Source organism: Vigna radiata, chromosome 1 (genome assembly GCF_000741045.1).
Source record: "Vigna radiata var. radiata cultivar VC1973A chromosome 1, Vradiata_ver6, whole genome shotgun sequence".
In the NCBI taxonomy this organism is placed as follows: Eukaryota; Viridiplantae; Streptophyta; class Magnoliopsida; order Fabales; family Fabaceae; genus Vigna; species Vigna radiata.
The window spans coordinates 22,489,952-22,511,140 of record NC_028351.1 but is presented as its reverse complement, the minus strand read 5'-3'; the positions used below and the strand labels follow the sequence as shown (position 1 = coordinate 22,511,140).

The following is a 21,189-nucleotide window of genomic DNA, read 5'->3' as shown; positions in this document are numbered from 1 at the left end:
ATCAGAGCTATGGTTAGAACTTATCCTAGCGATATTTTGAGTTAGGCTTAAATTCCACTTTTTAACATATGGACCACCACAATTTCAATGAGCTTTGTCAGATTTTATTGAACTTGGGAAAGATGATGTTAAGCTAGGCAAGAAACCATATTTCACCTTCTTTGGCTAAATCAACCATCATAACCTAAACTTTTTGTAATAGTGTTATTTTAAAAATTTTAAGTATCGAAACGAGGAAATGAATAAAACAATATATGCAAGAGGTCAGCCACCACGATTTCAAGGCTAAATTGATGAGATCGGTCACATTTTATTCAGCTAAGCAAAGATGATGTTAAGCTCAACAAGACGCCATTTAGCTCGGTCAAACGTTGTTGAGCCTAGACAATCTCATACCTGACATCAAAAGACAAAAGTAATTTCACCGTACATGAGCAACAAAGCAACATAGAGAGAAAAGAAATTAAGAGGAGAAGATTCGTATACCAATAGGCTACTTTTCACGTTTGAATGCGAGCTCCACCACACCTAAAGCAGATTTGCTACCATGAAAAACATACAAAACCAGATCGCCTTGTGCGTGTTGCAAAATGTGACCTTACTTGGTCGTAGAAGGTAACACCTCCATGCGAGTCAACACCTTCTATTCAAATTTGGTTCACAATGTGTTAGATGATGAAGGAGAAGGAAGTGAGAAGAAAAAGGATAACGAGGATTAAGAATTTGGGAATCCTCTGTTTATAGATAAGAAAAAAAATAAGAAATCACGTCATATACGAGTTATAATTAAAATCGGTATAGAAAGTTTTGTTATTTGTTACAAAAATATCACTGCATCAACTTTTTATAGCTGTTATAATTATAATCGGTATGAGAAGTTTTCTTATTTATTACAAAAATGTTACTGAATCTACTTTTTATACTGATTATAATTATAATCAATATAAAAAATTTTCTTCTTTATTAGAAAAGTTTTTTCGCGCCCACTTTCTATACCTTGTATAACTATAACATATATAAAAAATGTTATGTTAATTGCACTTTTGACACCTTATCACTTTTTATACCTCAACCGATATAAATAGTCACTATAAAACATAGTTTTTGACTAAGGTTTATATTTAACAATTAAATTTTTATCTTATCAACATTATATTATTGTATACAATTAATGTTTAAATATGCGAACATCATATTAACTTATTAATTTGTATTAGTAAAGTGTTTTCCCAATAAAAGTTAAAAAAAAATAATTAAAAAAATCAAGTAAAAAAGATCAAAAATAATTGATCCATGTTTACCATCACATGATGATTGTAACACATCCACGTAGTAATACTTTAACAATAAGATTAAACATGAATAGAAAACCTACTCTCATTTATTGGTATCATTATCACAAATTTTCATTTCTGCATTGTGATTTCTGGTTCGATTCTCTGATTCCATTTGGAATCAGAGGATTACGTTACGTCTTCTTTATCTCCTCTTTTGCATTTGTTAGACGTATATGAACATCAATCATAATTCTTTTGAAAAGTTTGTGAGTGATCAAAAGTCTAATTCAAATCTTTGATTTTTTTTATATATGTATATGATATACATGTATGTGTGTGTATATATATATAAATATCAATCACTGTGGAAAATCTGCAAGGAATTAAACGAAGGTGTCCAATTCATTGATTTTTCACAATATTTCCCTTATAGTAAAGGTGCAATGGAGGGGTGGCTCTTTATTTTTACCTTCAATAGGTTAGGGTTATGTTGCTCACACAAGAGATACTTCATCCTCAAAGAAAGTTTTCTTAGAAGCTTCAAAGCCAAGCCTATGTCCCAGATGAAGGTGCTCTCTTTAATGTATATTTGTATGATATCATGCATATGTTTTTTCCTATCTTGAACATGATAATTTCTTGTGGAAAAAATACTTATGGTGTGGGAAAATAACATGGTGAAAATGTTGGTTTCCAATGTCACTTTATTTTACACACTTTTTGTTTGGATTATTATGAACACACTCACTTACTATTCCATTTCTTCTACCTTAATTTTTCATATGGTTATCTTCTTTTATTGTCTCTTTATCACCTCTATCAATTTCACATTCCATCATTTCTTTTTCTTCATCATATAACTCTCTCACCTTCACCTCAATCCAAATAACATTAGGGTTAGACATTTAGTTTTATATACTTTTGTTTTAAGTGAAAATGTGAGTATAAGCACGTATCTTTTGAAATAATATGTAAATATTTTTAGTAGAAGGACAATAATCTGTGTATAATTCAATTATTAAACAAATGATGAAGCAGAAACTATAATCTTGGTGTATATTTAGTTATGTTAATGACAATAATCTTTGTGTATAATCTTTGTGACTAAATAAAAGCATTATTTTTTCAGGAGCCAAATAGAAGTACAATAATAGACTCTAACGTTCGGGTTATAGACAATGGAAGAGAAACTATCAAGAAAAAGGTAAGAAAATTAATTTGAAGTTTTACTTTAAAGTGAACTACTATACTTTTTATACAGTTTGTAATCAAAATGCATCACTCCTGAATCATTTTAAAACTTTTCAACCAATAATAATAAATTGCAAACAAAAACAAAAAGTGATAAAGAATACATTGTTACAAATTTTGGTTTTTTTATTTTTCAGTAATATAATCTCAATGTTTTTACAAGTTTTCCTTGTTTCTTTGAACACTAATTGAATGAATATAAAATTTTGTTTACTTTGTGTAGGTATTCTTCACCTTCACAATGCACAGTGCTTTAGATCAAAGAGATCAAGTTAAGGTGTGTGAGAATTAAGTGCCAAACAAATTTTAATAAATAAATATAAGAAAAGGGTTTTGAAATGGTTGTACTCAAATGATTCAAATGTTTAGTTGGGAGCAAGTAGTTCAGAAGAAGCTGCCAAATGGATACGTTCATTGAAGGATGCTCAATTGAAGGTTCTGATTGATTTTTGAATAAATGTATACGTTTTTCCTCAGAAACTGATGCTACTTTTTTTAGGAGAATTCAAATCTGGAAATGAATTTTCTTGTTTCTTCCAAGAAAGAACATTCGTCGTTGAGGTAAACCACTTTCTTTTTCTCTATATGAGAATGTGAAATTTGTAATCTGTTAAGAGTATCACCACGTATACAACATTTGTTTTCATATGTGTTAGGATATTTATCCTATTTATCATGATTATATTGTGTCTAGGGTTACTCTAATTATCATAATTATATTGTGTCTAGATTACTCTAATTATCATAATTATATTGTGTCTAGATTACTCTAATTATCATAATTATATTGTGTCTAGATTACTCTAATTATCATGATTATATTGTGTCTAGGTTACTCTAATTATCATGATTATATTGTGTCTAGGTTACTCTAATTATCATGATTATATTGTGTCTAGGTTACTCTAATTATCATATACTCTTGTATCAATTTATTATTATAAATAGAAGATTATGAGAGGGATCAATCAAGCCCTCTAAAATTATTTTACAGTTTAATTCTCAAGTATATGGACATTTTATTTTTGAGTTTAAGAACTATACACTCGTAGTTGAAAACTTTTTCACTGTCTACCATACAAGAATAGAATTCTTGTAAAATGTTGGAGATTACACACGGAATAAAAATATATGAGTACAAATTTTTTATAAGACTGAATCAAATTTAAAATTAATTAGTAAAAAAGTTATTAACAAACTTGCATACCAGGTTTATGATTAAATAACAGTGTAGAAAAGAAATGCTTCAATTTACAAAGTATTCGTTACTTTCTTTTTTCATTTTTTTTTATACTGTTATGTACGAATACCTAAAGTTTTGTTTAAATAGAATGGGAGGCTCAAAAAAGAAAAACTGGAAACAATATATTGAATGGAATTTTCAGTCATGCATATACAATGAAGCAATGATCTCTGATGTTATTGCTCCATCACCATGGAAGATTTATAGTTGCCACAATGGTAAAGCTTTTAGTTCTTAGAGTTATCATTGTGTATCAGTAGCAAGTGGCTTCTTCTGTTATCTCAAAGTTCACTGCTTGTGTAGGACTAAGGATCTTCAAAGAAGCACCAGATTGGGGTTTCGGAAGAGTTAGTTGCTCCTACCATTATAATTTCAGTTTGATTTTTGGTTTCTTTGTCTAAAATTTTTTGTATTCAGAGTTGGGGCAATCACCCAGTAATGATGGCAGTGAGTGTGATTGAGGGAACTTCAGAAGACATTTTCCAAACTCTTATGTCTCTACGGCCCTCAAGATCAGAGTAAGTAATTTAAGGATTGCTAGAAATACTGGGTGGAATTAAAGAAAAAAGTATTTGGAAAACTATAAAGTGAACCCTTTAAACTTTAAATGTTCTCAATGCAAAAAGTGATTATGCTATATAATTAGTTATTACCTTGACACCCAGATGAGAGATAGGGAATTAGTTGAGGTTTTTCTTTTGGTTGCCATCTCTTCTTTGTGTTTGCAAAAGGAAGACAAACATACTTTCAGACATGCAACTTTGTTGCACAAAACCTTGGTCTTGTTTTTCATATTAAGATTCATATCCAGCTAGTACTAACTAGTAAGAAGTTTATATACTTTCAAGAGAAGCAATATTCATAAAAAAAAATTGATAAATGTATGCCTCCATGTGGTGTATACTCATTCTACACCTCCATCTGGTATTTATCTATTTGACCACAACACATAGTTAAATTAATACAATTATTGATTAGATTCATGTCTGAACCAATATGTCAATTGTAACACATTCAAACACTACATAACCAATATGTGGACCAAACTTGATTGGCTAAACAAATTTAAATAGTTGGTTAAATAATTCAAATTTCTGGTTAAGGGTCTCAACTGAGACGTTGTGCTAATTGTATCACATGAAAGAAGTATGTGAGAATTACTAGGCCTGGTGCAATTCTAAAGGAGTGAGCGAACATGATAGAGACACATGCTATCCTCAATCAAGATCATAACTGTTAGGACTGCGGGTATATGAGAGGAGAAAGGGGAGACAGAACACTTAACGGCTAAACCGTTAAGTGGGAAGGGGTGAAGGCCTATATAAAGGTCTGGGTATACTACAGGGGAGTTAGTTAGTGAATTGTAAAGTAGTTGACCGGTCTTTGAACCTGGTGAAGGAGGTTATGCTCCTCTGTACATTGTATTCTTGATTCTTGGAGTGAATACAATTCCATTCTTTCTCAGTATATTCTGTTCTGTGTGTGCGAAAGTGAGTAAGAGATAGAGAATTCATTAGGGATTCCATCTGAAATACCTATCAATAACACTTTAGTTAAACCATTACAATGTTTTAGTTAAATTAGTACAATTGTTGGTTAAAGTTTATATAAGTGGAGTCAAGTTGGTGTATGCAACTTTTGTAGTGTATGCCTATCAACACTCTATTCATAATAAATCATTGGTTCTCCCTTGAATATAGATTTTTCTAATTCCACTTCAGATGATGAATTTACCTAGTGTTTTGCAGATGGGACTTCTGTACACACCAAGGTAGTGTGATAGATCACATTGACGATCATACTGATATAATTCATGTGAAGTTGTACAATGATCGGTTACCTAGGTAATCAATATGTGAAACTTTGTTACACAGATAACTGGTTTAAGCATACCTGTTACTGATTCATCTATTTACAGGGGAATGAAACCACGAGATTTTTTGTTGCAAAGATATTGGAGAAAAGAGAATGACGGCACATATGGTAAATATTTTGAAGTAAAATCCATACTATATGTGAAGTTCTGATTCATTTATATTATCAATCAACTAATTTTTCATCTTTTTCTTTGGTTTTGTAACAGTTATATCATTCCATTCTGTTCATCACAAGACTTGTCTACCACAAAGAGACTATGTTCGTGCATCCCTTCAAAGTAATGCAATGTGATTGCCTTATTACTATTCAAATGATACAAAATTATAGACAAATGCAACAATATTATAATCACAATGCTTTACAGGTGGAGGTTTTCTGATAACTCCTGTCAAAAATGGAAAGGCATCACGTGTCAAACACATGCTTGCTATTGATTGGAAATTCTGGAAATGGTATCCATGCCCTTCATCTGCTTCTACACCCTTGACCATTTCTTTGCTTGAGAGACTTGCAGGTTTGTTTAATATAGTTAATATAATAATCATTTGGGCTTTAGTGCATTTTGTATTCAATCATGTATTAACAAAAACATATTAACAAAAATGACTCTTGTGTGTAAAATAGAAGACGACACACACTATATAATTAGACTTTGTAATTTTGTGTATTTCATTAATGAATATCATAGACGTTAAATAGCTGCAGGTATGAAGATAAATACTGTAACTCTAATGTTTTGAGCATAAAATCAGTAATGATGACAAAATCAGATAAGAGCAGATTGTGACAATAAATAAAAAGGGTAACATGGTAATCATGTACCAAATAAACTATGAGTAAAATGAAATTACTAAGCTACCTCAAATTTAAGTTTATCCAACATTGTGTACTAATGAAGTTGTATAAGGACTAATTTCTAAATGAGTTTCACTTACAAAGACCACGTGATTATTTTAAACCTTGAATTATGATATAAATTATAGATATATTAGTTTATACTTAATCTTTCTGCATAAGGATTTTATATTAAACCCTTCATTAGTCTTATTATTTTCACCATTTGCAGCACTGAGAGAATATTTTAAGGCCAAAGATGGAAATTGTTCCTCTGAACCTATTGCAATAAAAGTCGATACTAAGAATGAAGTTACAAAAGATAACAAGAGGGTCATGGAACATGTAATGGAAGATAAAGCAGGGAAAGATATTTCTCACTGTACAAGTTTAACGGACATGAATGATTCAGATGAGTTCTTTGATGCTTATGAGCGAATGTAATGTGATGAATTTGAAAATAAGCCTTGCTTTCGAAAAAACACTCTCAGGTACCTCATTCCTTACTCTTACATGTTAAGTTGTGTGTTTATGTTAATTGAGCTCAGTCCATTCTGTATTTAAGGTTTAACCCTTATCTTACATTATAAATAAACTACCCTATGTGTATGCAAAACACAAGGGAGATTAATCCCATATATATTTTTCACTATATTCAATATGGTATCTAGAGTTTAGGTTTTCTTCCAGCCAGTTCCACAATCTCCGGTACCCATCGCCACAGCCGCTGCCGTCGCCATTGCCCCCACCGGAGTTCCAGAATTGACTGGCGACCACTCCATCCTAATCGTCTCGGTCGGGCGACCACCATGATGCAAAGATCGCGGTGATCGGACCACCCACGCGCCGCCTCAAAAGTCGTAGATCCGCCGCTTCCCGCCGCACGTGCCGGCGCGTCGCTGGAGCTTTCTGCCGCCTACCAGAGCCACCGTGATCACCTCCTCGCTCTCTTTTTGGATCTGTTGTCGCTGCGTCAATCGGAGCACTTTGGATTTTTAGGGTTTCTCCCTCCATGGCTACCCAATGTGATGATCGGAGTCGGTCTCGCCAGCCAGGTAAAGGACGTCCAAAATGTGACCATTGTGACAAGCTAGGCCACAAAATTGATTATGCGCTTCATGGACGTCCTCCTCGACCTATAGCAATGGCTAATTCTGATCCACCTCCCCGATCACCGTCTCTAGATCATCCTACTTCATCAAATACCATAAACAACCCTACACTCTTTCAGGAATTTCTCAAATGGTATGAGGACCGTCAGCACTCTTGTTCCACTACATTTGCTTCTGTTACACGCACAGGTACTCCTTTTGTTAGTCTGACTCACTCTCTCGGATCTTGGGTCCTTGACTCAGGCACCACTGATCATACCATTGGTAACAAGTCCTTGTTTTCCTCCTTTTAACTTATTGTCCGTAAGTCGTCTAACTCGTTCCCTTAATTCTGTTATTTCATTTATCAAAGATTCTGTTTGGTTGCAGGACCGGAGTTCGAAACACATGATTGGCACAGGATGTGAGTCTCATGGTCTATATCATCTCCGCCCTTCTCCACATGCTGGCGTAATCATGGAGTCACCATCCCTTCTTCATTCTCAGTTAGGTCATCCTAGTCTTGCCAAGCTATAACAACTTGTTCCAAGTTTGTCGAAATTATCAAGTTTGTCGTGTGAATCTTATCAGTTAGGTAAATATACTCGTAGTTCCTTTCCTTGTAGTGTTTCACAACGAGCGTCATCCCCCTTTTCATTGGTTCATTCTGATATTTGGGAACCTAGTCATGTTAAATCAACTTTAGGATTTCAGTATTTTGTTACCTTTATTGATGACTATTCCAGATGTACTTGGTTGTTTCTAATGAAGAATCGTTCTGAGTTATTTTCTATTTTCCAATCATTTTTCAATGAAATAAAAACTGAGTTTGGGGTTTCTATTTGCACTTAGCAGTGATAATGGTCGTGAATACCTTTCTCAACTGTTTAAACATTTTATGGCTTCTCATGGCATTCTTCACCAGACCTCATGTGCCTATACCCCTCAACAAAATAGGGTGGCAGAGCGCAAGAATAGACACCTTATTGAAACAACTCGTACACTTCTAATCCATGGTCAAGTACCGTCGTGTTTTTGGGGTGACGCAGTTCTCACTGCATGTTATCTCATAAACCACATGTCGTCTTCTGTCCTAGATAACAAAATCCCTCATTCTATCTTATTTCCTTAAGACCCTTTACATCCATTACCTCTTAAAATTTTTGGGCCTACATGTTTTGTTCATGATTTTAGTTTTGGTCTTGATAAGTTATCTCCTAGATCTCACAAATGTGTCTTCATAGGATTTCCACATTCACAAAAGGGCTATAAGTGTTTTTCCCCTTCCCTCAATCGTCATTTCATCTCTATTGATGTCACTTTTGATGAATCTTCGTTTTACTTTTCACATTTATCTTCTACATCTGTACCTCCACCTGCTACTGTTGATATTCCTTTTTTCTGTCATCCTTCTCCTTCCTTAGACTCTTATTCCCCCACAGGATCATCCTTCAACTCCACCCCTTTAGGTTTATAGTCGCTGCAATCGTCTCCCTCATGACTCACTTCCAGTGCCGCCTCCTGTGTCTCCTCTGGCTCCAGCAAATGAGTCTGACCTGCCCATTGCCCTCCCTACAGGTATAGGCTCCACTCGTAACCCTTCCCCCCATTATATTGTTCTTAATTACCACAGATTATCTCCATCTTTTTACACATGTCTCTCATCTATTTCTTCAATGTCAATTCCCAAGCCTGTGGGTGATGCCTTAATTCATCCTGGCTGGCGTCAAGTCATGCTGGATGAATTAAGTGCTTTACAGAAAAGTGGAACTTGGAAGCTTGTCCAATTACCATCTGGAAAGTCTGTTGTTGGTTGCAGGTGGGTGTATGCTATCAAAGTTGGCCTGATGGTACAATTGATCGTTTGAAGGCTCGACTGGTTGCTACACACAGATTTTTGGTTTGGATTATGGTGATACTTTTTCTCCAGTGGCAAAAATGACCTTTATTTGTCTATTCATTGCTATGGCCGCTCTTCGACAATGGCCTCTTTACCAACTTGATGTCAAACATGCTTTCCTTAATGGTGATTTGCATGAAGAAATTTACATGGAGCAACCGCCTGGCTTTGTTGCTCAGGGGGAGTCATCTAGATTGGTATGTCGTCTTCGCAAATCCCTATATGGCCTAAAACAGTCTCCTTGGGCCTGGTTTGGTAAATTCAGCAGTGTTGTTCAACAATTTGGTATGTCTCGCAGTGAAGCGGATCATTCAGTGTTCTATCGCCACTCAAGTGCTGGATGTATCTACTTAATAGTGTATGTCGATGACATTGTTCTCGCAAGAAGTGACTATCTTGGCATCTCTCAGATGAAACAACACCTTTGTCACCATTTTCAAACCAAAGATCTTGGCAAACTCCGGTACTTTTTGGGTATTGAAGTAGCACAATCCAATGATTGTCATATCTCAGAGGAAGTATGCGTTAGACATCTTGGAGGAAACAGGATTAATGAATTGTAAATCTGTTGAGACACCTATGGATCCTAACATCAAACTCCTACCAAATCAAGGGGAGCCTTTCTCAGATCCTGAACGGTATAGAAGATTAGTTGGTAAATTAAACTATCTTATTGTTACGCGTCCTGACATTTCTTTCGCAGTTTGTATGGTGAGTCAATTTCTAAACTCCCCATGTAAAGACCATTGGGATGTATTTGTTCGCATACTGAAGTATATTAAAGGATCACCTGGAAAAGGTTTGCTATATGGTCCTAACAACGATACAAAAATCGTTTGCTATTCAGATGCTAATTGGGTTGGTTCCCCTTCTGATAGGAGGTCTACTTTTGGATATTGTGTCTCTATTGGTGGCAACCTGATATCTTGGAAAAGTAAGAAGCAAAGTGTTGTGGCAAGGTTTAGTGCAGAAGTAGAATATAGAGCTATGGCATTTGCTACTTGCGAGCTTGTGTGACTTAAACAATTACTTAGTGAATTGAAATTTGGAGATTCACTCACATGACACTTATAGGTGATGATCAAGTTGCTCTTCATATTAGCTCTAACCCTTTCTTCCATGAGAGAACCAAGCACATTGAAGTTGATTGTCATTTTATTAGAGAAAAAATCATATCTGGAGATATCAAGACTGAGTTCGTCAACTCAAGCAACCAGTTGGCAGACATATTCACCAAGTCCTTACGAGGGCATAGAATTGACTATCTTTGTAACAAACTTGGAACATATGATTTATATGCTCCAGCTTGAGGGGGAGTGTTAGATGTTAAGTTGTGTGTTTATGTTAATTAGGCTCAGCCCATTCTGTATTTAGGGTTTAACCCTTATCTTACATTATAAATAAACTACCCTATGTGTGTATGCAAAACACAAGGGAGATTAATCTCATCTATATTTTTCACTATATTCAACACTTACCAAGATTCTCTGGTCTTGCATTCAGTTTTTCCTGGTGCTGTTTCCCTTTACTAATTGTCAATAATGCAAACAAAATCACAACTTTTAACCCTATTTATGAAAATGTCAATCAATGTAGTCCTTTTCACCTTCTAAATTAATGTAGAGTTATAATTGAAGTTATTATCAAGTTTTTATCTTTAAGAAATATAATAGTTAATTTTATGTGTAATCCAATTCTTCAGAGACCAAAATGGTATACACATGTTAAGTTTATTGTTCCTATTCTCATTCCTACTAGATCTTAAGTGTACTTTCTACACTAATATTTAGCACTTATTCTCTCACAAATTTAACCCTGTAACTTGGATCTGCATTCAATTTGTTCTTTTTACTTTGCTTTCCTGATCTTCCTCATGTAGTCTTGCAAGCATCACTTTTTTGCTCTAATCCAAACATCTATGTATTCTTTATTTTTTTGGAACCACATTCATGAATTAGAGTGTACCTGTCATACTGATATATCTAATGGGGTGAGAAAAATAGTTTAACTTGAAAATTTCCACTTCTTTTTAATTTCATAACGAACTTTAGGATTGCCAAAATAAGAGACATGACTACATCAAAGTACTTAAAGAGAAATATTACTTAGTCTCTACTGAATCTCCTTAAATTCTCATGACACCCTATTATTTATTCTTATTTCAGCAACAAATATTTTATCTTATAAAACATCTTTTAGGGTGGCATGTCCTATATACTGTTAATTGTTGGAGTTGAAGCTACTGGATGAACAATGGACTTATTACCCCCAATGTCATCAGCTTCTGGTTGGTACAAGACCCTGCAGGTTACATTAATTTTATCTCATTATAAATTAACTAGAGTTGCCAGTTATTTAACATAACTCTAAAAGGTTTTCTCATAAAATGATTCCAAATTTATGTTTTGTAGTTCAGAAGAAGAACAAGAAACTGCTACAAGGGAGAAATGTGTGTTATGTCCATATTTCTTTGATGAATCTGGTCCAGTAGCAGGTTAATTGAAGTCAATGCTTATGAAGATCAAAGCCTAGAATGTCAATATGTTGTTCTGGACAACATTCCCAGCACAAAACCTACTCACCACTGAGCTAAAATCTTGTTTGTGAAGATCAATATGGATGGTGTTCCTATAGGGAGAAATTGGACGTCAATGCTTATGACTACTATGAAAAATTTGCTCTGTTGTTGATGTTGTTGATGAACTGTTTAGAAGTCTCCTTGCAGGGTATCACTCTCTTGGCCTTTTAGTTGTATAGTTGTGTGCATGTAGTCACTTTAATCATATTTGTTGTTGAAACATTTGTTTGAATATGGAGATTTTTTCTGAGAATGAAAGTAAATCATTATCTTTGTGTTAGGTACATCTTTTGACCAACTAGTAAACATGTTATAAACATGTTATTGAATTTAAAGCACAATGTGTGCTTCTGTTTTCAGTGATAAACTTTTCAGTCTCAACCAACTTCGTTACAAGCTTTCTAATTTGACTTTTCCATGAACACCTATAATGTTATAACTTATAAGGAATAAATTCCTATGTCAATCAAAACGATCTCACAAGATGCTTATCCAAACAAAGCATAAATTTCAATCTATAACAGTTGAATAGACATTAACCTATGTCAATCCTTTTGCACCTTAGAATTTCTTGAAAGTCAAATTTCTAAGTGGTCTTTCATACCAACTAACTTTCATATTTTTGTTTTCATTATTTTGTTATAATGAAACTTGTTGCAGACATGAAGTTATCTCATATTCCCTCTTCCCATTGTTGTTCTGGAAAAAAGATATTCTTGTGCTGGTGGAATTCAAAACAAGGAAGAGGAAGAGAAAGTTGGAAGTTGAGAATATACTCTTGTTTATGAGGATAATGAAGGAGACAAGATGCATCTTGGAAACAACATGTTTTTAGATTAATAAGTTCTGAATTGTCACTTCACTAACATACACCAAAAACATGTTCAGAAATTAATTATTCCAAAACCAAATTCTGAACTGGCAGTGTAAATAAAACCTACTCTCTGCTATTTGAGGGGGAAAAAATGTAACAATGTGCTACTATTTGTAGAAGAAATTCACAAGGGCAACAGAGTTTTTGGATACTCATTACAAATTGCTCTATTAAAGCAGAGCAAGCAAATGGGTACTGTTTCAGCTGTAATCCAAGGTGAAATTTTTAACAGAAATTTCTTTCGAACAAAAAATCTCAAAAATTGTTTCATCAAATAAGCTATGAATCATAACAGCTAAAAATAAATATCAGAAATTAAATAAAACATTATTTTTCATGGTCTTAAAAACCGACATTATAGAACTAATTCATCATCTAACATTTTTATGATGGTTATACTTTGATAAATTATACTTTTCGGTTGGGCTAAATCAACTTACTTAAGGAATTTAAAAAATTTAAACTCAGTCTTATTGGTAGATTAAACCGTTAGTTCATTTAATTATGAATTTTTCTTTTCAATTCCAAAAAATTACAACTTTTTATAATTAAAATATAAATAAAATTTAATTAAAATGCAATATAAAATTATATTAAATTTCAAATACAAATCAAAATCACAAAAGTACAATATAATTTAAATAGGAGAGCGTTTAGGTTTTATTTTTTAATATAATTTAATATTTAAAATTTATGAGTGTATTGATGAATCAATTCGACATACAATTTTACTTAAATAAATCAAATTTTTAATAGATTAGATTATTTTTTGTTATATCAAAATTTACAATTTTTTTCTCATTCAACTCGATTTAAATTTTAGAAAGAGTTGGTCTATAAATTTTAATTCATTTTGATAACAATTATCCATCAAAAAATAATAACAACTATCCATAAGAAATAAAATAATCATAAGATATTATGAGAAATTAATAAATATTTAATGATTCAAATGTCAAAAAAAAAGTTGTTTTATAATAAATTATTATTGAAATATCGATATAAATTTCTTAAAAATTAAGTAGCTGGTTTTCATCATTTACTACATTAAAAATAAATTATAGAAGTAGCATCAATGGCGGAACTTTGTTGGCTTGCAGAGACTTTGGAACCCCTAATTGTTTTCGTCTGTAAACATAAATTAATATATAAATAATTATTTATTTATTTTTAGTATATTTTATGTATTTGACACTCTAAAAGTTTTGTGTATATCAATTTGGAGACTCATATCCACCACTAAATATCATAATAGTTTGCCATTTTACTAAAAGAAATTCCTTTCCCACCTCTCCTAGAAAAACAAATTTTGATTTTGGAAAATTGAACTAAAAATTAAACCTATGATGACTATGGTAGTCCTAACATGAGTGAGAAATTTAATTAAAAATTAGATTTCTTTCTATCCCTCAATTTATTTTCATTAATTTATGTATAAGTTAATGTTAATTTATGTTTTTATTTTCTCTTCTCTAAAACCAGTAGAGTGAAGATGGTGACAACTCAGATCCAACAAGACCATTAAAGTTGACTTTGGATAATGCTCAGTAATTGAAAATCAAGAACAAATTTATTTTCTTGTTATGGAAGAGAATTGTAACACTATTTTTTTATAGCTTGTTGTGATTAGTATTGATAAATAAAAGATAAAACATTTACATTTTTTTACTTTCGGAAAAAGAAATTATTTAATTAATGTGTTGCTTTCTGCTTAAATTTTAGTAGCAATTCAAAATAATAAAAGGGTTTTTTTTTTATTTGTGTGAAAAATAATTAATTTATGTTGATGTTTCTGCTGGGGTTTTGGCAGAGATTTTTGTTGAGAATGTGATGCCCAGAGACAGCTGAAACTGACAAGTGTAAAGTTATTCTTTAAAATTGATTAGACACTCAATACAATTTATGTAATTAATTATGAATAAATTATAATGTTATTCATTATAATTAACTCATTCAGATAATTCAATTAGTTTAACATTATTGATTAAGATAGTATCATCAATTCGGTACCCTAAGCAAACTTTTGAGTCAGAAAAATCATTAAGCTCTTTAACACATTTTCTTATGTCATTAAATCATAAATGCCAAGGTAAATTGCTTTAATTAACCAAAATATCTTCAATGTAATGAATCTTACCTTAATCAATTTTGGATAATTTTTTTTTATCAATTTACATTTGATGACTAATTTGAGTTAGAACAGACTTTAAGTATATTTTTCTTTTTAATTTCAACTATCTCTTTTTGTTTTTTCATTCAACTATTATAAAATTCAAAAAGTGGGTAGTGGGTGGGAAACTATAATTGATACTTAAAATTTGTCCATAGAAATCACAATAAGTGTATTCTTCAAGTATTATTTAGAATTAATTAATTTCTTGAACTATACTCATCTCATGCATGTTCTAAAATGCCCTAATATCATTATAATCCATATGTTGTTTCTTTAACTAACTTGAGTATGTTATCTTAACATATTTATATATAGTGAAAGCAATCATTATTATCTTTTCTCTCCCAATTGGAGAAGTCTCATAGAAGAAAGGGTTTGAAAGAGTGAAACCTAAGTTAGTTAAAGAAGCAAAAGATGAAGTGGCACCAACACACTACCATCTTCCCTTTTAGTACATAATTTTTAAAGAGAGGGAGAGTAATTTCAAAGCCAATTCAATCAATGAATGATTCTAAGAGTGTCACTCAAGTTAGTTATGAGAAAAAGAAAAGATTGAAAGAAGAAAGGGAGTGAAAGCAACATTAAATAAATAAATAAATAAACTATTTTTGATATCTTTTTCATTGATATAAAATCCAAATGTTTACTAAAAGTTGCATGAGAGTAAGTGCTAATTTTTAGGTATAGAGTAAAAACATAAGTTAATAAATTTTGATATATTAGCAATCTTATCTAATTTTATAGAAGAGTATTCATCCTATCCATAAATTCAATATTTAAAATAGTTGAAATATATTTTTTTTCAGAAGGTATTTAGTAATGGAAAAGTTGATTGAATGAGTTTTGATTCGATTTATACTGAAGTGGATCGTTGAGTTTTGAAAAATAATGAATAAAATAGTATTCGTGAGTAAAATTAAATAAATGAATTTAATTTGATCTGTTTTTTTTTTCTTCTATGTTTTACAGTGAATAAATTGACTAAATTAATGGAATGATTAATCGATAAATAAATTATTTGGCAACTGGTGATTTAGAGTAACACTTGGCTTGATTAAAACCCATTCGTTTTGATAGAGATTGATAAAATTAAATAAAAACCATTTAATTAAAAGTGGCTAAAAGATAGCATGTCTTAGAAACTATATATATATATATCAATGAAATATGTTTCTTACAATATTATAAAATATTAATGCATATGGTTGAAAATTCGACTTAAATCTATAATATAAAAAGCTTTTGGTGAACTTTAAATCTAAAGAAATTATAAAACTATGTTGTACTTTTGGTTTTAAACGTTATAAATTTGTATTATAGTATATTAATTTGTATTATTTGATTCCTGTTAATATTTTATTAATATTAATATGTTCTCAATACTTTTCCACAGCAGTTAACTATTTTACGTAAATTTTTAATAATTAAAATTAGTAGAAATTTAAAATTTAAGAAAAATGAGTAATTGTATTAATGTTGAGAGTTTCATAGAAGAAAATTCTTTATATTATATGGATGAGAAGAATTGGTGATGGTAGTGGTGTACAGACAGAGAATGTTGCATATGGTAGTTGCACACGGTGGTTATACACGGTGGTGGAAGGAGTTTATCTCATCGTGAATTTCATTCCGGTGAAGATTCTGATGAAAGTTGTCGGTGGTACAAATCACGCCAAACTTAAAAAATAAAATAGAAGTTTGTGTGGAATGAGTACTTGCATAAAATAAAAAAACTAATTGTATGTTTTTCAACACACTTTTAAAATAAATAAATAAACTAGAAGCCATGTTTTGAAAATATGACTCCATCGACTATAATTTTTTTATGGATGTTGCAAACAGCTTTCCCACGTATGTAAACGTTTTAAAATCTATTCATCTTCATAAATTTCAAATAAAACTACACTGTTTATTATTAAAAAAGTTTAAATATTTATTTACTTTCCTAACGATACTATGATTGTAAAAATCTAAAAATAGGACAAATATATATTTAAATAATTATAAGTAATAAGTATAACCGGACAAATAAACAAAAGATATACATAAAAATGTCCGCCTGGGTCTTCCGGATGTCCGTCTGTCGTCCTCTGTCCTCCTATGGAATCCGGCCGGGTACCTGCTAAAGGCACTCCGATGCTCAAGTCAATGTTCGGTTTTATATATTTAAAGTTAGTGATAGAGAGAGAGTGAAATAAATATGCATTAAATGTGTCTGTCTACCTCTTACCTTTGACTCTTATTTATAGTTTTTTCCATGGGCCAATGATTAGTGGGAACTTAATCAAGGCCCAATTGCAAGCCTATTGAGGCTAATCTAGTCTTACCTTAATCTCATGTTGCTTATAAAACTTCTGGTCTGTGATTGCCAACGACCNAACCTTGGACGGCCGTCCTTATGGTGTAACAAGAAAAGATTTGACGACCGAAACTTTGACGGCCGTCCTTATGGTGTGACAAGAAAAGATTTGACGCTGGTCGTGTCGACGGTACAGTGAGCATGGAGGGCGCCGGACTAACTTCTCGATGATGAACTCCATGTGAATTCTTCAAAGTTTTTCTTCCAAACAGAGGTTACCCCGACCGCCGAGGCCGAACTCCGGCATGGTATTCTCCCAGGGTGAGGCATACCGCCCGATCTGGTTATCCCTTCGGTCGTTTATTGGCCTTTCTCGTCATCGTGGATTCATGGGCCTTGGCCGTTTGCCGGGTCGTGATCCCTCGTGGCCGAACAAGGTCTGACCGGCTATGATTGCTGACAGTCATGCGGACGCCATGACAAAGTGAGGTTCGTCATCTGGGTCGTATACGTTTCGCGATGACAGGGCGAGGTTCCTGATGGGCCGGTTTGTGCCCGACCATGACTATTAGTCATGCGGACACTCTTATGGGCTGGTTGGTGCTCGGTCGGGTAGGGACCGAGCGGCAACCTAGGGTACACAAGCCCCCCAAGCCCGAGGCGTTTGAGATGCCGAAGGGTTTCAAAAGGATAAAGGGGCGCCTGGGTAAGCTGTGGAAATTTCGCGTTTTGGATTAGGTCGATTTTTGGCGGGAAGAGACACGTGGCAAGGACGTGGGTGGGATTCGAAGCGTCGTTTAAATCTGGAGCGTTAATCGTGGCCAAGATTAACGGCGGAGATTCCAGGCGGTTTTTTGAAAATTTTTTCTATAAATAGGGGTGAGGAAAACGCTACGGCTACCTTCTTCCTCTTTCGTTCCGAACCCTATTCCTTCCTTTGCACAGGTAATAAAATGGTGGTTATGTGCGTTGAGTCATCTCTGGAGTCGTCGGGCCGTGGCGGAGACGGTGGGGGCGCGGGTGAAGGTGGTAGCAGCAGCGGGTCGGTGTCGACGGGGTCGTCCGAATCTGCCAGTGATTCGTCGTCGGAAGAGCCTACTGGGGAAGCGGGAGGTTCGGCCATTCCAACTGCGTTAGCGGAAGCCGTCATCGTGGCCCAAGGGTCTGCTTCTCCGATCACGAGTGGGCGGATTTTCCACGGATCCCCCCTCTTTTTATTGCAAGGGGGCGTAACCGTGGATCCAGTGGCTCTGGTTCCGGTAGGGAGCCTACCTCGGGTGGACGGTTATGACTAGGCCAACTTCGACGTGACTACCCAAGCTTCCAACGTGTCGCATGTCGCTCTTCAAGATTGGGTGGCTAGGTCGTACTTGGTGAGGGATACCGCGAACGCCCGTTTGGTGAGGGTGGCGGTAAGTCGGGAAAACGAACGGGTATGCCATGGGAAGGGTACCAACGTGGAGGATTTTTTCTTTATGTACGCGAATCTGTTTGCTCAGCTGCACGTTCGTGTTCCCTTTACCAACTTCCAGGCTGCCTTGTTGCGAGAGCTAAACGTCGCGCCTACACAACTGCATCTGAACGCTTGGGCGGCCGTCCAAGCTTTTGGCGTGGAATGCATGGTTGTTGGCGTCTCACCAACCGTGCGATCATTCCTTCACTATTTTGACGTACGACCTCCCCCAAAAGGGGGTTTGGTTTCTCTGTCCTCGGTGGCTAAACACACTTTGTTTAAGCCATATGTCGAGTCTTTCAAGAATTTTAAGGACCAATTTTTTAAGGTGGTTATTGAGGAGGTCGGCCGTCCTGATTTTTTCGACAGGGACGACCTTCCCTTGTTTCCCCTTTACTGGACGGAGAATCCCCGAAAAACGAAGGCCATTCCTAAGCGGGAGTTAGAGATGGAAGATTTTTGCTGGTGGATGTTATCGACACCCTCTCTCGCCACGTCCCCGCCCATTGCCTGGTCGACTGCATTCCTTTCGAGGATTGCGCTCAGAGAGCGCTCGGTATGTTATGCATTCCATTTTTCTTTTTGACAAGGATTATAACTTAGCTGAATTTTCTATTTCCTTTCAGACTGTATGGCGACTCCCGGACCCCGCCAATCCAACTTTTTGTTAATGAAGAAAAAGGCATCGGCCCGCGCCACCAGCTCTGGGCAGGGTTAGAGTGTTCCTCCGCCCATGAAACCACCTTCGGCCCGAGTGACCGTAGCCGCCCCTGGACCAAACATTGGAGCTAGCGGCAGTACTAACGCGGCCGCCTTATTGGGGGAAGGTACTTCCGCCCCTCCTCTTGTTCAGACCGCCACTCCTATCAACCTCACCATCCCGGCTACCACTGCCCCTGTGATTGAAGTGGCTTCTGAGTCGGCGCCTGTGACCGCGTCGGGGCACCGGAAGAGAAAGTCGCGAAAAGGGGGCAAGTCTTCTTCCAAGAAGCATCGTCGCGAAGGGAAGGAGCCGACCGTACCCCTCTCGGGTGGTGTCTTCAGTCCGGACTACAATGTGAGCCGGTTCATCGACTTTCATCGAGGGCCTGCCTATACTGCTTTACTGGAGTCTCTGCCGGGCAGGGTCATGCTGGACTCTGTGGCTGAAATGGCCTCGCGAACGACCTCTATGATCGATTACATACGCGAGTATGGGGACGTTCGGGGCTCCGGAGAAGTGAAGAGGCTCCTGACTCAGGAGGAAGAAAAAGTGAAGTCCTTGGGAGAAGAGCTGGCGAATGCCAAGAAAGCTTTGGAGGAGGAGAAGAACCGTTCGGCGGAGAGCCTGGAGAAGGTGAACAAGCTGTTAGAGGGCCAAGGCAAACTTGGAAGAGGAGCATAAGCAATTGGAGGTGGCTGTTGCTCAACAAAAGGAGGTGGAGAAGAAGCTTCAAGGCCAGACGGTGGAACTGCACACCGAGTTGAAGACCGTTCGGGCTGAGTTGAAGGCTGCGGAAGAAAAAATAGTCTCCCTGAACGATAACCTGGTGGCCGAGCATGAAGATGGGTTTTACAAGGCCGTCCGTCAGGTTGAGGTGTTGCTGAACATCCAGAAGCCGCTTGAGCTCGGCTTCGATATCTATAAGGATGTGTATAACGGTGTTATGATGGATATTGAACAACCGGAAGAAACAGATGCCGGTGTTGAAGCGGCGGGTGCCGGTGCTAGGGAAGCGGTCGAGGTTGTTGGGTCCGCTGCTGATCCAACAGATGCGTAGATTTAGTTAGGTTTTTGTTTAGATTTACTTTAGTTCAAATTACTTAGTATAGGAGCCATTCGACGTCGGTCGGATTGTAAACAGCGAATTGTGCTGTTTACTTTTACCGTCCGGTCATACTTGTTTTTTGTATTCCCTTTTTGATGAATGGACCTCTGCATTTTGTTTGTTATCAAGTGATTATTTGTTTTTAAGTTTCACGTTAGTTTTATTTTGATGTTGGAGGAGGCGGGCTTTGCCCTTTACCGTCCGGCCAAGTTGACAGGATATTTCCATTCGTCAACTTGGATTTTACGTGTGAGGCGGCGGGCTTTGCCCTTTACCGTCCGGCCAAGATGACAAGATAATTCCATTCATCAACTTGGCTTTTGTGAGGCGGCGGGCTAAACCCTTTACCGTCCGGCCAAGATAATAGGATAATTTCATTCGTCATCTTGGATTTTGCGTGAGGCGGCGGGTTTAACCCCTTGCTGTCCAGCCAAGCTGACAGGATAATTCCATTCGTCAACTTGGCTTTTGCGAATAAAGGAAGATTTGCTGGGTTGGGTCGAAACGTTCGTATTTCTCATTGAATCGTA

At 35.4% G+C, this 21,189-nt stretch overlaps 2 protein-coding genes across 2 annotated transcripts; both read left to right on the top strand.

Moving 5' to 3' along the window:
* The first annotated feature begins 1,720 nt into the window (after positions 1 to 1,720).
* On the top strand, positions 1,721 to 3,093 carry LOC111241495 (protein ENHANCED DISEASE RESISTANCE 2-like). Its single transcript, XM_022779966.1, has 5 exons — positions 1,721 to 1,846; positions 2,407 to 2,481; positions 2,752 to 2,805; positions 2,898 to 2,963; positions 3,028 to 3,093. Exons 1-5 carry the CDS (start codon positions 1,721 to 1,723, stop codon positions 3,091 to 3,093), a joined length of 387 nt encoding a protein of 128 aa, XP_022635687.1.
* An 806-nt stretch (positions 3,094 to 3,899) lies between these two features.
* Positions 3,900 to 12,298, top strand: LOC106759503 (protein ENHANCED DISEASE RESISTANCE 2-like). The gene is made up of 9 exons (XM_022786496.1): positions 3,900 to 3,989; positions 4,075 to 4,118; positions 4,189 to 4,289; positions 5,520 to 5,615; positions 5,690 to 5,754; positions 5,855 to 5,926; positions 6,014 to 6,163; positions 6,716 to 6,974; positions 11,640 to 12,298. The coding sequence occupies exons 1-8, from the start codon at positions 3,935 to 3,937 to the stop codon at positions 6,925 to 6,927; spliced, it is 795 nt and encodes a 264-aa protein (XP_022642217.1). The 5' UTR covers positions 3,900 to 3,934; the 3' UTR covers positions 6,928 to 6,974; positions 11,640 to 12,298.
* The last annotated feature ends 8,891 nt before the right edge of the window (positions 12,299 to 21,189 follow it).

Excerpts from the sequence above, each read along its gene's own strand:
- LOC111241495 (XM_022779966.1), top strand. The coding sequence starts at position 1,721 with ATGGAGGGGTGGCTCTTTATTTTTACCTTCAATAGGTTAGGGTTATGT. Across the intron at positions 1,847-2,406 it reads AGCCTATGTCCCAGATGAAG|GAGCCAAATAGAAGTACAAT; the intron begins GTGCTCTCTTTA and ends TTATTTTTTCAG. Across the intron at positions 2,964-3,027 it reads TGAAGGATGCTCAATTGAAG|GAGAATTCAAATCTGGAAAT; the intron begins GTTCTGATTGAT and ends TACTTTTTTTAG.
- LOC106759503 (XM_022786496.1), top strand. The coding sequence starts at position 3,935 with ATGATCTCTGATGTTATTGCTCCATCACCATGGAAGATTTATAGTTGC. Across the intron at positions 4,290-5,519 it reads CTACGGCCCTCAAGATCAGA|ATGGGACTTCTGTACACACC; the intron begins GTAAGTAATTTA and ends AGTGTTTTGCAG. Across the intron at positions 5,616-5,689 it reads TACAATGATCGGTTACCTAG|GGGAATGAAACCACGAGATT; the intron begins GTAATCAATATG and ends ATCTATTTACAG.